Source organism: Mobula birostris, chromosome 21, assembly GCF_030028105.1.
Source record: "Mobula birostris isolate sMobBir1 chromosome 21, sMobBir1.hap1, whole genome shotgun sequence".
Classification (NCBI taxonomy): Eukaryota; Metazoa; Chordata; class Chondrichthyes; order Myliobatiformes; family Myliobatidae; genus Mobula; species Mobula birostris.
In genome coordinates, this window is record NC_092390.1 from 39,584,283 (window position 1) to 39,601,211 (window position 16,929).

The 16,929-nt window shown below is 39.6% G+C and overlaps 1 protein-coding gene across 8 annotated transcripts in view; it reads right to left on the minus strand.

The window, feature by feature from the left end:
* Window positions 1-16,929, minus strand: part of blnk (B cell linker) — a 199,045-nt gene that overhangs the window by 61,984 nt on the left and 120,132 nt on the right. For 5 of the 8 annotated variants that reach the window (XM_072239359.1, XM_072239364.1, XM_072239358.1 and 2 more), the window contains 3 exons: window positions 10,498-10,563; window positions 5,526-5,582; window positions 1,705-1,751 (listed from right to left, as the gene is read on the minus strand). In XM_072239359.1, the coding sequence (XP_072095460.1) occupies window positions 1,705-1,751; window positions 5,526-5,582; window positions 10,498-10,563 (170 nt within the window). The remainder of the gene's footprint in view (window positions 1-1,704; window positions 1,752-5,525; window positions 5,583-10,497; window positions 10,564-16,929) is intronic. The other 3 variants (XM_072239366.1, XM_072239360.1, XM_072239365.1) reach the window with 1 other exon arrangement.

Sequence of the window (16,929 nt, forward strand, 5' to 3'; positions counted from 1 at the left end):
ACATAGGTTTATTGAATATTAAATTAAAATGTCAGAATCACACGAGTTTTTATGACCTTCTACAGCACAGTGAAAATCAGAGTGCTAGAAGTAAAACTTGCTATTAACCATGGAGAAATTTACAATTATATGAAATATCCATTAATTTCTTACTGGTCAAGAAGGATCCGTTGGGCACAAAGAACTCCAAAACTTAGAAAACTTTTAATTTTTTAAAATTTAGAACTAAAAAATTGTAGTCCAATCTATCAAGAAAATAGTTTAGCACATTTATCATAAAATTGTTTAAACTGCTTTCTTTCACATTCAGATGTATCCATCTATCTTCACACCCTTAACCATCACCAGGGAATAATTTGTAAAACAGATATTACATTTGGTAATTCGCAAATAAGTATGAGCAGAAGCTCAGGGTCGAATATACTTTTTAAAAATAGGTGCAATTTGTGCTGGAACTGTTCACAATGTCAATAGCGTAAGGAATCTTTATATACTTGATCCTCCAAGGAAACAAAAGTAGAATCTCAGTTTTAGAAATGAGTTACGTAGAAATCCAGGTGAGGAAAATAAATTTGGTTTTTATTTATTGATCGAGAAAGGTAAACTCTGCCACCTCTATTTGCACATTAGCCTCCTCATCACAAGGACATCTTCAAAAGGCGATGACTCAAAAAGGTGGTATCCATCATTAAAGACCTCACCACCCACGATATGTCTCCTTCTCATTATTATGATCAGGGAGGAGGATGAGGACACTCACTCAACATTTTAGGCACAACTTCTTCCCCTCCACCATTGACGACATACTGTATGTCAGTGATAATAAACCTGTTTCTGATCCTGAAAGTAATCTACAGGGGCTGTAAGGATTTTGAAGATATGTGGGGTTTTGGTGCTCTTGTACATTTCCTACAATAGCCATCTGGATCATTGGCCAATAGAATTTTAGTGATAATTCTCTTAAAGGCAGCATGTGATGTGTCCATTGAAAATGCATTATAATACATTCTTACTTTTGATTAACTCAACCATCTTTTTATTCCAGATGTACAATTAAATTATGAAAGAACATCTGACAGAACAAGATTACTTTTAAGATGAATGTAATAAAAAGCTTTTTTTAACATTGTAATATTCCATTGCACTAGTCTCTTCAATATTTTAACACAAAGTAGCAGACTTTGAAAAGTTTTAAGTTGCACTGACAGTAAACTTATAAGTGATTAAAATAAAAGAAACTTGAATTAACATTGAATTTTGCTTACAGTAAACTCATCAAAAAGTTGCATCCATTATAAATCTGTAGTAATGCTTTCAAAAGTGATTGAAGGCTGGAGAATTGCTTGGTATGTTGTACATGTATGCATCATCAGGACCCGCCAAGTATCACTTGCAAAAAAAATCAGTTATATTTTAATGTGTTTCACTCAAAAATAAATAGGCACTGTATGTTCAATCATGGTAGCACTTTTCAAATATCATAAATCTTATTCCTACCATTCCCTGCTGTGAGAGGTGTGATAAATATTTATGCTGGTGTTCTTGCTATGACCAAAGGTTTCTGGAATTAACTGGGCAAAGCTAAATTAGCTAAATATCTTCAATTTTCTCGAGTTATTTTGCATGTTTCCTCTCAGAGAAAAATAAAAGAAGCACATCCCATTTGCTTTTTAATTTATATCAAGATTTTTTTGCATACATTACCTGAGTAATCTCTGTCAGGAACAGTAGGTGCTGTTTGTTTTGTGATTCTGCAGCAATTAAAAACAGTAGACGCAAGAGTCAAGACAAGAACTACAGTGGCAGGGAATGTTAAACTTCAAATTGTTAGTGGTTTAAGTATAACATGCACAAGGTGTTATCCAGATGTAAGAGCAAATCCAAGTTAGTCCATGCATGTTAGAAGCACAACAGTATTTGGTTCACTGCCAGAGGCCATGTGAATGAAGTTAGCTTTTTGAAAAGCGCCTGGTCAGTAAATAAAGTGAGGCACTGGCGTTCTTCACACATCGATACAAAGTTCCGGACTGCCTTTCAAGAGAATGTGAGGTATGTTTTAACAATAGTTATTGAACAGGTGGGCAGCAAGCAGTTTTACCCAGATGGATCACTGCTTCACTTTTAGGGGTATTACAATCACCATAGGAAAGATGCAGAAACGTCCTGCTGCAATACACTATCTGGTGATGCAGAAGCCTGCTGGTAGGTAATATAAATGGAGAAAAAGAATGCAGAGGTATTTATAACCCCCCCCCCCCCCCACCACTGCCTGTTTGCCTCTTGGAGCCTAAAGTAACATATTTACATCACCAAACCACAAAAGATAGTTTAGTCAGTTCAATATTAGAATCTTTTTTTCACTTTAGCAATTAGTTTCCTTAAGCAGAACATGCAAGGTGCATTTTCCAACTCGATGCATCAAGTTTTACGACATCTTACAGGATCCAGATTTTCAAGCCATAATGCATCTTTGTAGGCAGGCATGTGGGTCACCTTACGGAGTGTTCTAATAAGTCAGAATACCAGATGAATTAACTCTTCCCAGGCTTCCAGACAGGTACAGGCATTGATTATAACTGACACTTCAATGAGAAACTTCACTATCTTCATCGGGGATCATCCCTGATGAAGATGGCGGAGTTTGTCATTGAAACGTCGGTTATAATTGATACCTGTACCCGCTGGAAGCACGGGAAGAGTTAATTACTCATATATGCCTGGAAAGCACTAGATCATCTTTCAGAATACCAGATGCTCTAAAGCAATCAAACAAGTGTGGTCACTGATATCATGTAGCTAATCGGCTGTGAAATATATCTTGATTTTTAACTATTTCATTAGGGTTGGTTTAACAATAAATATCGGCCAGAACTTTGAGAGAACACCCTTGCTTTCTTTTCAATCATACAACAAATTGTTCCACATGCAGCTGCGAGGTCAGATTGTTTCAATGTGGTACCACACTAATAGCAGCTCCAATCCCGTCTCACTCTTGGAGTACTGTAGTGCCATTTGAGATAAAGTGCTCAGGGCTCTGGAGAAAGAGTCAACAACATTCTAGCCCGGAGGTGACAGCACTATCAACTGAGCCCAGAGTAATGCTAGTCCCCTGATGTACAAACAAATCTTACTAGTAAAATCTTCCTTTATTCAAATATACCAGTAAATAATTTATTTAGTGTCTTTTCTGGTGATGCAAATCAGCTGCTTTATTATTGTAAGAATATCCTCTACCAATCTGAACAGCTGAAATTTTGTTAAAACTTCTAATGCAATTCTTTATTAATTGATATAGCATTGACCATTAAAAACTACAAGGACAAAATAGTAATATGTGCCAAAATCAATGAAATAATTTTCTAACCAAAGTGTTCTTGTTCTGTAATAGATTAAATAAACCTGTTTAATTTTAACAGAGGTCACAACGCATTAACTTGGAACAGAAAATCTCTACAGTACTGCATGTAACAGAATATACACCTATGAAAGATATGCAGTTGTTAGTTTAGTAAATATTTAGTTGCTGCATTCATTCTGACTGTGACGGAACTGTTAGCTTTTCTGGGTAAGCATTTCTAATTGTACAAAGGAATGATCACTCAACTTGTAAAAACCAAATGCATCCAGGAATTTAGAGTCATTTAATGATGAATGATCTCATTAAATCCATCAGAAGGTTTTGATCATAATTTCTTGGAAACTAGGAAGAACAAGTCTTCATTTCATAATGTATGAGGGACATCCCACAAAATGAGATTCTTATTGAAATCCTGAGCATTTCTCCAAATGTACCATATTTCCTTGAACAACAATTCTGATAAATGTAACCACTACATATCTGAGACAATATTAGTTTCATTACAGTATTCCCTTTTTCCGTTTTACAGATTATTAATGGTACTTCATTCTACAATAACACTATCACCTATTCTCCATTCATATATTGAAAGGAATGTTTGCCCAGTTATACTTTAAGTTTTCTGTTTTGGTTACCATACAATAATAGACCTTCAAGTCAGTAGACAATTAAAGTTTCTATTCCAATGAAAGCACAATACGGAATAATCAGTCTTGGTTTTACTCTTTTAAGAGAAACCATGCACCTGCAAAGCAACTCCACCTCAAAGGAAAAATAAACCAAACAAAAAAATCACTTCCCCATCTTATAAAATTGCACCTGCAGTTGACTGATGAGGAAGTAGCAATACAATCACGATAACCATACTTATGTTTTGGGCCCTGCCAACCTTGTACTATAGATCTGCAGGAACTAATGCTAGGGAACCAAAACCAAGTAATTACAGCGGATCCTAGTTAATTGGGACACATCGGGACCAGTACATTTTGGCCTATTAAGTGGCTGCCTCATTTAGCCACAGTTTCATGGAAATAGTTAAAAAGGGTATAAAAAAGATAAACTGTGTAACAATTATGCATTTAAGTGAAATACAGAACAAATTAGAACACTACTAATGGCACTACAGTACTATAAAACTGTGTATTAGTTCCTAGTAGTTAGCAATGGAAGAATTCACCCAGTGTGCGCAATGAACAAAATCAGCGCTGACACATAATGCAGATAATGGACTGCCTTCCTATAATGCTATCGACGATTGCATCCTCCAAATCTTGTTCCATTGTAACATTCCAGATGACTGTTGAACGATACCTTCAAATTTTTCACTGTTCCTAACTTGAAGTAGTGAAATAATTTCATTTTCACTCCCGGCCATTTCTGGCATCTCCAAGTCTGAATGCTTGAAACCGCGGTGAGCAAGACAGTTCTGAAATGTCCTATTGCTTATTTCTTGCCAACTATCAGTGACAAAAGTCACTGTTCTTTGAACACCAGCACACGTAACTGATGCTATTTAAAAACTGTTTGCTTTAAGCACAGTGTAGCGTCTAACGACTACATAAGTTCCCGCGACTGACGCTAGTTAGAACCTGTTTGGTCTGTGTCCTGCCCAAATTAGGTGGCATAGTGTTCCAAATAAATGAATGGAATCCTGGCAGTTTTCTGGATTTGTTTTTGTTCTTTAAGAGATGTCCCAAATAACCAGCTACCCTGATTAACTGATGGCCCAATTAACAGGAATCCATTGTATTTCTAAAATATGCAGAATACCTAACATTAAAACTTGAGCCCTCCTTTACTATTAAAGTATAATGTATAGCTCTGAGCCTTCTTATTAGCGAAAGTATATTTTAATAAGAATAGAAGTGATACTCAAGGAAATATGATATATTGAGACAGAGGGCTATAAATAAAGTTTCTTGTTTCAGTTCAGAATGTTCAACCTGACATTGTTTTGAAGGCATGGGTTCGAGAAATTATTGGCCTCAAAATTCTGAAATGCCGTGATCATTCTATTTTCTACAATATACATTAGTACAAATAAAGTTTAAGATAATGTCTCTATTTAGATAAGCTGCTTTAAAAGAGTCATGGTTATTTCATCACACAAAGCCTGCAGCACACTGGTGAGAGAAAGAAATAACAGGCGTTCAGTGTTTATTCATACCGATCCCAAGTATTTCTCCCAGTCTTACGCATCAAGGCCACTTGCTCATTTTGGAACCTATGAGATGGAGGAAAGTCTAACAACTTAGCAAATTCAGGTTTTTAATTAGCATAACCCCACAAATACATTTTTCATTTGTCAAATTTGGGGAAGATTAAGTGACCATTAAGTCAACCCATCTCATCAATCACTTTACACAATTCCATTCGAACTTTCAAAAGCAAATAAAAACTGTAAATAATCATAAAACAACATTTAAGTTAGTCAGATCATAATCCATTTCCGTGAGGTAAGATCTGGAAGGACAAAAATATTTTCAATATTTCATGTTAAGTCCATGATCCCCAGAACTAGGTTTCACAAACAGAATTAACAATTGAAAAACTTGAAAACGTATGTTAAATGTATCAAATAATGACTGACTTAAACCGATCCTTTTTATCAGTGAAAAATTTTTTGAGCTTCAAATGTGCTTAATAATAATGAGCTTCTCCATCAGAACCACTCAGGTGAAAAATGTATCCCACTAGATGCAAAATTAACATTCTAATTTTTATGAAGAATGCTATTATGTAATTTGCAAGTATCAATTCCTTCACGTTTGTCAAATAGTCATGATTAGCACTCCCAAATGGTTAATACTGTACATTAATCCAGTAAGTAATCTGGTAGCAATAAGCAAGGAAATTCAATAGATGCTGCCTGGCCTGCTGCGTTCACCAGCAACTTTGGTGTGTGTTGCTTGAATTTCCAGCATCTGCAGAATTCCTGTTGTTTGTGAAGGAAATTCAATACTCTGATTGTCCACATTATTCCTGGTAGGGGAAGGAACAAATAAAGAGAGTTTTTCCTTGTTGTGAGTGTTACTTGACGAAGGGTCTCAGTCTAAAGTGCTGACAGTTCATCCCCTTCCATAGATACTGCCTGCCATGCGGCAGTTCTCCAACATGTAGACTGGCGGGATGGAGGTGTGTTTCCCAGTTCATAGCAGCAAAATACCCATCAAGGCAAGTAGGAACATTCGACAAGAATGCCAAAGAGTTCAACAAAAATGTCAGCACATCTCCGTAAGTCATTGCTGAAAGGAACCGCAAATGTCCGCGGCACAGTAGCCCAGCGATTAGCCGCATGCGGGCATAGCAGTTAGCAGCTCCGGCCTATGGTCAGGCCACACTTAGATCCCCTCCAGTTCACCTGCCAGCCCCGACTAGGAGTTGAGGATGCCATCGTCTACCTGCTGAACCATGTCTGCGCCCACCTGGACAAGCCAGCGAGCACTGTGAGGGTCATGTTTTTTGGCTTTTCCAGTGTATTCAACACCATCCGCCCTGCTCTGCTGGGGGAGAAGCTGACAGCGATGCAGGTGGATGCTTCCCTGGTGTCATGGATTCTTGATTACCTGACTGGCAGACCACAGTATGTGTGCTTGCAACACTGTGTGTCTGACAGAGTGATCAGCAGCACTGGGGCTCCACAGGGGACTGTCTTGTCTCCCTTTCTCTTCACCATTTACACCTCGGACTTCAACTACTGCACAGAGTCTTGTCATCTTCAGAAGTTTTCGGATGACTCTGCCATAGTTGGATGCATCAGCAAGGGAGGTGAGGCTGAGTACAGGGCTACGGTAGGAAACTTTGTCACATGGTGTGAGCAGAATTATCTGCAGCTTAATGTGAAAAAGACTAAGGAGCTGGTGGTAGACCTGAGGAGAGCTAAGGTACCGGTGACCCCTGTTTCCATCCAGGGGGTCAGTGTGGACATGGTGAAGGATTACAAATACCTGAGGATACGAATTGACAATAAACTGGACTGGTCAAAGAACACTGACGCTGTCTACAAGAAGGGTCAGAGCCGTCTCTATTTCCTGAGGAGACTGAGGTCCTTTAACATCTGCCGGACGATGCTGAGGATGTTCTACGAGTCTATGGTGGCCAGTTTCATGTTTGCTGTTGTGTGCTGGGGCAGCAGGCTGAGGGTAGCAGACACCAACAGAATCAACAAACTCATTCGTAAGCCCAGTGATGTTGTGGGGATGGAACTGGACTCTGTCACGGTGGTGTCTGAAAAGAGGATGCTGTCTAAGTTGCATGCCATCTTGGTCAATGTCTCCCATCCACTACATAATGTACTGGGTGGGCACAGGAGTACATTCAGCCAGAGACTCATTCCACCGAGATGGAGCACAGAGCGTCATTGGAAGTCATTCCTGCCTGTGGCCATCAAACTTTACAACTCCTCCCTTGGAGGATTAGACATCCTGAGCCAATAGGCTGGTCCTGGACTTATTTCATATTTTACTGGCATAATTTACATATTACTATTTAACTATTTATGGTTCAACCACTATTTATTATTTATGGTGCAACTGTAACAAAAGCCAATTTCCCCCGGGATCAATAAAGTATGACTATGGCTATGACTATGACTAGCTTGGTGACATAGCTGTTAGTGGCACAGTAGCACAGTGGTTATTGCAAAGCTTTACTATGCCAGTGATTACTGAACAGGGCTCAGTTCCTGCCACTGACTGTAGGAGTTTGCATGTTCACCCCATGACTGTGTGCGTTTCCTCCAGGTGCTCTGGTTTCCACGTTCCAACGATGTACGGTTTAGGATTAGTAAGTTGTGTGTTTGCTATGTTGGCCCTGGAAGCATGGTGACACTTGTGGGCTGACCCCAGCACATTCTTGGATTGTGCGGCTTGTTGATGCAAACGATGCATTTTACTGTATGTTTCAATGTTTTGATGCTCATGTGACAAATAAAACTAATCTAATTTAGCACATTTGAAATTAGAAACTCAGGGACTGTCTGCTGGTGTAGCTATCAGAACCACCATTTCACAGATCCAGTGATCAATTCTAAGCTCGGGTATTGTCCTGGTGCTTGCACATTCTCCTTGTGACTATGTAGATTTCCCCTATGTGCTTTTGTTTCCTCTCAGATCCCAAAGATGTTAAAGTTATATTGCCCTACCAGTTCCAGTTTCTGATGTCAACTTTCACAAGACTGTGTGTGTGTGTGTGTGTGTGTGTGTGTGTGTGTGTGTGTGCGCGCGCGCACGCGCGCACATTTGAGAAAGAGAGAGAGAGAGAGAGAGAGAGAGAGAAGGGGGGGAGAGAAATGGCATAACAGCGGGGTTTATGAAGATGATGGTTTGATATCTGCTGCTGACTTGGCAGGCTACTTCTGTGTTTTATGGCCCCATAACTTTATTGGTTCCTCAGACTGGAAGAAGATCCAAGAACTTTTCTGCCATCTGCGAATGATTAGATATGTTACATCAGAGCCAGCAATGATGATCAGCAAGGCTGGTCGCCCCATTTGAACGCTGTAGAGCCAATAGCCATTTTCACTGCTGCAATCCTCTTGGCATTGCAGCAAGTGTGAGTGTGTGTGTGTGTGTGTGTGTGTGTGTGTGGTGTGTGTGTGTGTGTGTGTGTGGTGTGTGTGTGTGTATCAAACACATTCCCACACTTGGCTACATTTGAACAATCAATCAGAGGGGCGAAAATAAAATCCACATTCTTACACAAAACAGGGATCTTAAACTAGCTATAACCGTAATAAAATCCAACTGCAGCTTCACAATACAACAATCACACCACAATGTAACATCAATAATACGAACATCTTGAAAAGGAAAATAAAAACGATTTTAAATATGCTTTTCCATGAAACTAAATATATGAATGAAGCATATACATAATGCTGCATTAGCACAGGTTGCATGTTCCCACTTGTGGAAACATGCAGTACATGTGGTGTAAAGATCCATTTCAAACACCATCTTTTCAAAAATCAAGTGTATTCTAAATAGTAAAACAATATTTACCACTAATAATTTGTCCTTATTGTGGTAAAAAGACACTGGGCATCATCTGACAAAATTGAGTTTAAAGATATTAGGATAGATATTTCTAGATGAGAAAGGACAGAAAGGTGAAGTGACAAAGAAGATTCGTATCTTCTGCTCTCGGCACTAAAACACAGAAAATGTCAACCAAAATTATACAAGACACAAAAGAGAATAAAAAACTATAATCTAGCAAAACAATCATAAAGTAATAGAAAATATTAATCATTTTATTTGATATATCCGCTTTTTAAATTAGACAGGTCAAAGGTTAATTTATTTGGAAGTTTAAAAAGGCATGCACCTTGTGGGAACAAAATATACTCAAAGTAACCACAAACAACAGGAATTCTGCAGATGCTGGAAATTCAAGCAACACACGTAAAAGTTGCTGGTGAACGCAGCAGGCCAGGCAGCATCTCTAGGAAGAGGTACAGTCGACGTTTCAGGCCGAGACCCTTCGTCAGGACTAACTGAAGGAAGAGTGAGTAAGGGATTTGAAAGTTGGAGGGGGAGGGGGAGATCCAAAATGATAGGAGAAGACAGGAGGGGGAGGGATGGAGCCAAGAGCTGGACAGGTGATAGGCAAAAGGGATACGAGAGGATCATGGGACAGGAGGTCCGGGAAGAAAGACAAGGGGGGCGGGACCCAGAGGATGGGCAAGGGGTATATTCAGAGGAACAGAGGGAGAAAAAGGAGAGTGAGAGAAAGAATGTGTGTATAAAAATAAGTAACAGATGGGGTACGAGGGGGAGGTGGGGCATTAGTGGAAGTTAGAGTAGTCGATGTTCATGCCATCAGGTTGGAGGCTACCCAGACGGAATATAAGGTGTTGTTCCTCCAACCTGAGTGTGGCTTCATCTTTACAGTAGAGGAGGCCGTGGATAGACATGTCAGAATGGGAATGGGATGTGGAATCAAAATGACCACAACTGCTTGGGTCTTTGTCAGGATAGGAGCAGTAACAATAGAAGGCTGTTCTGTTTGGTTTCTTTAGGAAAATAATGCATTCAGAAATGCAATTAATTCTGATCTTCATGGAGAACTTTGCTGAAAACTGAACAAAAGATAGGTTTATAAATAATATAATAACTTAGAATGAAACATTAACTTACTTTTTAAACTTGCGGATAATTCCACCATCATTCTTTTTGATGTCATGAACTATTTTTTGTATTTGCCTGTGAAAAAGAAATGACAAGAAATAATTCATTGGCCTAAACTGTGCTCTGTAATCACAGAAAGATACAGTGCTGAAGATGGTCATTTAATCTCAAATTAGTATGGTAATATTAATGCAGAGGTACTTCAATGAAAGGAAGAGTGCTTTCCAAAGCACTGGAGCTGACAATTCTTGTCAATGTAATAATAATCCACATCACTTGACAAGGCTTCAAATTAATTGGTATATTTAAATTATCAGATTTTGTCTAAAGATGGAGCACATTTGGAATTAAAATGAGTGTGAAATGGGAGGCATAAAATAATCCAAGGTCCCTGCTGCTCACTGGTATCTTTTGGAAACAGTGGACGTTACAAGAAAATAGACTTGCACTCTTTTGACATGTCCTCCGTGGTGTGGTAGTTCTTGGAATGGGGTAGTTCTAAAGAATGGGGTTTTGGTAGGATTTTGCAATTAATAAATTAAATCGTAAATTGGATACAATCATTGCTGCACTTTAGAAAAGGAGTGAAAAATACAAGGGAAGTAATAAATCAGCTGAGTTTTGAAACCACCTTTTTTTTGGAAAAAATAGAATGTAAATTTAAAGACAAAATGATTACTCTGCACACCTTAAAGATTATATAGGTGTCATGTAAGCCGGATAGTTTGTCAAAAGCCATCCTCCAGTATCAGTGTGCTGGTCAACAAAAGGACCTGCTGAAAATAGATGAGGTCTTGATGGAATCCTGCTTGTTCAGCAACACACCTCCTTCAAAGATTGCTGATAGAGTCTTAGAAAAGTACAGCACAGAAACAGGCCATTTGGTCCATCTTGTACAAGCCAAACCATTTAAAGTGCCTACTCCCAGACCATAGCCCTCCATAACCCTGTCATCCATGTATCTATCCAAACTTCTCGTAAATGTTGAAATCAATCTTGCACGCACAGCTTGTTCCACACTCTCATGATCCTCTGAGTGAAGAAGTTTGCCCTCATGTTCTACTTAAACTTTTCACCTTTCACCCCTAACCCATGGCCTCCCACCTAACATCAGTGGAAAAAGCCTGCTTGCATTTACCCTATCTATACCCCTAATTTTGCATACCTCTATCAAATCTCTCCTGAATCTTCTACAATCCAAGGAATAAAGTCCTAACATATTCAATCTTTCCTTAGAACTCAATTCCTACAGTCCTTGTAAATTTTCTCTGTACTCTTACAAACTTATTTATATCTTTCCTGTAGGTTGGTAACCAAAACTGCACACAATATTCCAAAGTAGGCCTTACCGATGTATTATACAACTTCAGCATAATATGATGAAAAGAGAAATGGTTAAATACATTGGTAACTTTCGGGCTACTTTTTGTACTCTCCACTGCAGTGTATCGCTATTCGACATGGTAGAATTGTCAGATTAATCCAGTACAGTCGACCTCAACCAAAGGCTGTGAGACGTTGAAAAGGAAGAAGGGTGTCTTTAAACAAGATCACAGTCACAAAGGTCATCAGTTGGGACTTTGAAAGATTAAGGAGAATGAGAATGCTATTTGCATTCTGCTTCAACAATTGGGAGTCAAATTAGAGATTATGTCAATCAGCATTCTGGGTGCACTGGATGGAAGGGATAAGGAATACACTAGGTATTTTTGACTCATAAAAAAAGATGACCTGACCCATCCCAATGGCCCTTTTAAATTTAACTGAGCTGATGATTTTTGAGCTTATTTATTTGGAGTATTTTTCCCACGAAGAAGTTACATGAAAGCCATTAAAATACAAATTAGCTTTTCGTTTTCCTCAACAGTGTCTCCTTGATGGCATCTGACAATGGTTCCTTTGATTAGAAACTTCCCAAAGATATGAGGAGGAGGACATGATAATGTGGAGCTATTATTGTTTCTTCACTGTTAATTCAATAGAAATCTCATTATTGTGTAAAAATTGCTGGTTAAGGTAAAAAAAAAAGCTTGGGTTTCAATAAGATGATTTTTATTTCATTTAAATAATCATGATGAGATGTCCAAAGCAGAGACTTTTAATTCAACACTGTGATATCCGAAGGAGGGATGGTGTTATTTAATGTATCTGCTGCAGAATTTGAAAGCCCATTTGAAAGTCCTTTCTTATTTGCTTACACATTCATAGTGATAATTAGATTATTATATTGCTGATTCAGAGAGATCGATATCCATTTGAAAATGTGAGTAACAAGACCAGGTCTGGAGGTAGCCAGCCGGGATACTTGTATTCAGAGCCTCATCTAGAAAGCACGGCTGCAAACCATGCTGCTGACTTCAACAGTGCCAATCTGAGCACATGCTGCTAAAGACAGGAGGACCAAGTTATTCTGACACAATTATTTTGAGAACATTTGTAGAAAATTCAGCAGCAACTCCCTTTCTATGGCAAACTATTCATTTCTAGGTTATATGGACCAATGGCCCACGTTACATGCTCCCTGCATCTCACAAGACTGCAACTGGTATTAAACACAAATTACAGGCAAGTCCTGTTCATTCATTTCCATTGATGCTGTCTAACTTGCTGAGGTGCTGCCTGACTTCTATAGATGTGTGGTGGAGAGGATATTGACTGGTCGCATCATGGCTTGGTATGGAAATATCAATGCCTTTGAACGGAAAAGCCTACAAACTGAACAGACACCAAAATGTTAGTGTACAAAGCAGTGGTAATCCCAACGCTCCTGTATGCACCAGAAACCTGGACAACATACCGACGACATCTGAAGGCACTTGAAAAGTTCCATCAACGCTGTCTTCGAAACATCTTAAATATCAGCTGGGAAGATAGAAGAACCAACGTCAGTATGCTAAATGAAGCAAAAACAACAAGCATTGAAGCCTACGTCATCAAGAACCAACTAAGATGGAGCGGTCATGTTGTTCGGATGAAAGACAAATGTCTGCCGAAACAAATTCTCTACTCCCAGCTTAAAGAAGGCAAACGTAAAGGAGGCGGACAACAGAAGAGATTCAAAGACATCTTAAAAGCCAACATGAAGAAATGTAACGTCGACATCAACAATTGGGAAACCAATGCCAAGGATAGGAAACTCTGGCAAACCATCACCCGAGAAGGAACAGCAATTTTCGAAGCCAACAGATGTGCAGAATTAGAAAGAATTGCAGCAACAACCAAAGCCCAATCTGCCATCTGGAACCACCTGTCCTGAATGCGGAAGAACTTTCAAAGCCAAGATTGGACTCATAAGCCACTTGAGAGCCCATAAATAGATCAACAGAACGAAGACCATCATCCTCGACCTTGAGGGATAGCGACGACGACGATGGCCCAGTCCATCACAGGTCAAGCCCTCCCCACCATTGAGCACATCTACACAGAACGCTGTCACAGTAAAGCCGCGTCGTCATCAAGGATCCTCACCGTCCAGGTCGTGGTCTCTCCACAACATTAGGAAGGTGATACAGGAGCCTCAGTACACACCACCAGGTTCTGGAACAGCAGACATCCCACCCTGCAAAAACTGATTTCAGGGAGGTAGCACCATCAATTTGCGGGAGACTTCTGGGAGAGGTGGGATGTCTGCAATAGAGTAGCTCCTTAGCAGCTAGTCAGCTAGTTTAAATAACGTTAGCTATGCTAATGAACGAATGACACCTGTTAAACTCACCTCAACATGTCTTTTACAGTCTTAACCCACCATGGGCAAGAGAAAAGTCACTGTTGCAAACAGTGCAGCGAGCAACACTGTCATTATTTTTGACCTGTATTAGGCAGGGGTACACTTTAGTGTAGTCTGGGGTGATGTACGTTTTATATTTTCTTTTTTTTCTGGAACACTCTGCCATGGCGCGCTCTTGCTCTCTCTCTCTCTCTCTCTCTCGTGGTCGCTCTTGCTTGCTTTCTCTCTCGCATTCTCGCTTGCTTTCTCTCTCGCTTGCTCTCGCGCTCTCTCTCTCTCGCTTGCTTGCTCTCGCTTGCTTTCTCTCGCTCGCTCCCACTCAAAGAAATTGATTTCCGTATATTGTATATCATTTGCGGGCATCAGGGAGCCACTATTCATATGTGGCAGACTCCTGGAACCTCCGGGAGAGGTGGGATGTCTGGAACAGTTATTACCCCTCAAACTTCAGGTTCTTGAACCAGAGGGGATAATTTCAATCCCTTCATCACTAAACTGTTCTAACAACCTATGGACTCACTTTCAAGTTTTTGATATTTGATATTTATTGCTTATTTACCTATTATTATTATTATTTTTCTTTTTGTATTTGCAGTTTGCTTTTTTTCTGCACATTGGTTGTTTACCTGTTCTGTTGGGTGCTGCCTTTCATTGTTTCTATTGCGTTTCTTGTATTTACTGTGAATGCCCACAAGAAAAGTAATCTCAGGGTTGTATATTCTGACATATATATACTTCGATAAAAAACTTACTTTAAACTCTGAGTTCTTCCACCATTTTGTATGCTTTGCTCATAGGAAAGCAATGTGCTTCTTCAGGCAGCCCACACACTGGCACTCCAACTGCCCAGGAAAGTCCCTTTTAAAATTGCATTATAACGCTGGTATCATTTTGAATCTACTGTCACCTTATTAATCTTGACTTCATTTAGCTAATACATGGCCTTCATGTTCCTTTTTCAAAAAAAAAGATACTAATCACAAAGTTAGTACAAATACAAACAAGAAGGCAAAGCTCTTCCACAAAATTCAAAACAGTCAGGATTGATAATTCCTGTTAACAACAGATAACAAATGATTAACCTGCCTGACCAATTTTGCTCAGTCTGCTATTTTAATGGAAGGCATTGATCCATTTAATTTGAATGCATTAGCTCCCAGTTATAGCAGTATTTGGCTGAAGGCCAACTCAATAACTGCTTTTATGACCGACAATGACATTTTGCTTCATGTTTGAGAACACTTTAGGTGGGTAAATGGTTAATCAGCAATTTAAAATAGACAATACAGACCTTTGTTTATGAATAATCTTTTGAGTAAACTCTGTTCCTCATTGTGTTTCTATGTTTCTATATACAGGCAGTTCCCTTGGTTACATAATGGCCCTGTTCATGCAAGTCAGGAGGCATCTGTTTTCGATGTCATCGATATAGTACAGTTCTACGAACACTTGCTATAGCCATTTCACTTCAATGACTGATCACCATGCTGTGACCCATAATTAAGCCTAAAGATTTCATACTGTATCCAAACTCAAAATCAAAGCCCCCTCAGCCATACTGCAAGCTGGCCCGCCAATGATCAGAAGTTCATGGTATGGACTTCCTCAACTTCATGTTACTGGTCCACAAAGGCTGCAGGTACAGAAGAAAAGGCCTTTCAGCACACTACCAAGGCCTACAATTTTGCCCAGAACAAACCTACACCAGTGTGTGCTGGTACACAGAGCATAAGCTAGCCCATCTTAGAACAAACAGTAAATATGCTTTTTGTTTTGCTCAAATGCATTGAACACGGAGGCACAGTTAGGTTGGCATGGGAGCGTAGTGGTTAGCATAATACTTTATAATTCTAGCGACCAGGGTTCGATTCCTGCCACTACCTGTAAGGAGTTTGACCCTGCGGGCTTCCTCCATGTGTTCCGGTTCCCTCCCACGGTCCACAGATGTACTAATTGGTAGGTTAATTGGTCATTGTAAATTGTCCTGTGATTAAGTGAGGATCGAATCGAGGGATTGCTGGGCGGCGTGGCTCGAAAGGCTGAAAAGGCTTGTTCCACGCTGTATCTCAATAATAAAAATAATTACTGGCTCAATGCATCACAGAGAATGGGAATTTTCCAGAGGACTTCATGCATCACTAGGCTTCATGCACCATTTCTGGTTTAAATGACCTGCGGCAACATGGTGGCATAGTGGTTAGCACATTACTATACGGTGTACTGTGCCAGTGATTGCCAATCGGGGTTCAATTCCCGTTGCTGCCTAGAAGGAGTTTGTACATTCCTCTGGGTGCTCCGGTTTCCTCCCACATTTCAAAAGATGTACAGGTAGGGCTATTGAACTGTGGGTACGTTATGTTGGCACCAGAAGGGTGGTGACACTTGCAACGTTGCCCAGCACAATCCCCACTGATTTGATTTGATGCAAACGGCGCATTTCACTGTCAGCTTCCATGTACACATTACAAATAAAACTAATATAATCTTCTGCTGTAAATTGTATTCTTAGAGCTGCAGAAATTACAATGTAGCTTTTCAAATCTCAGTATTGCTTTTTTAAAGTTATTTTGGGAATCCGAACATCATTGGCAAGGGCAATGTTGATGGTCCATTCTAATTTTCCTCAAGGAAGCGGTGATGAGCTTATTTTTCAGAACCCTGGCAATCTTTGGTGAAGGTACTTCTGTGATGAGCTAGACCCGATGCTGATAAAG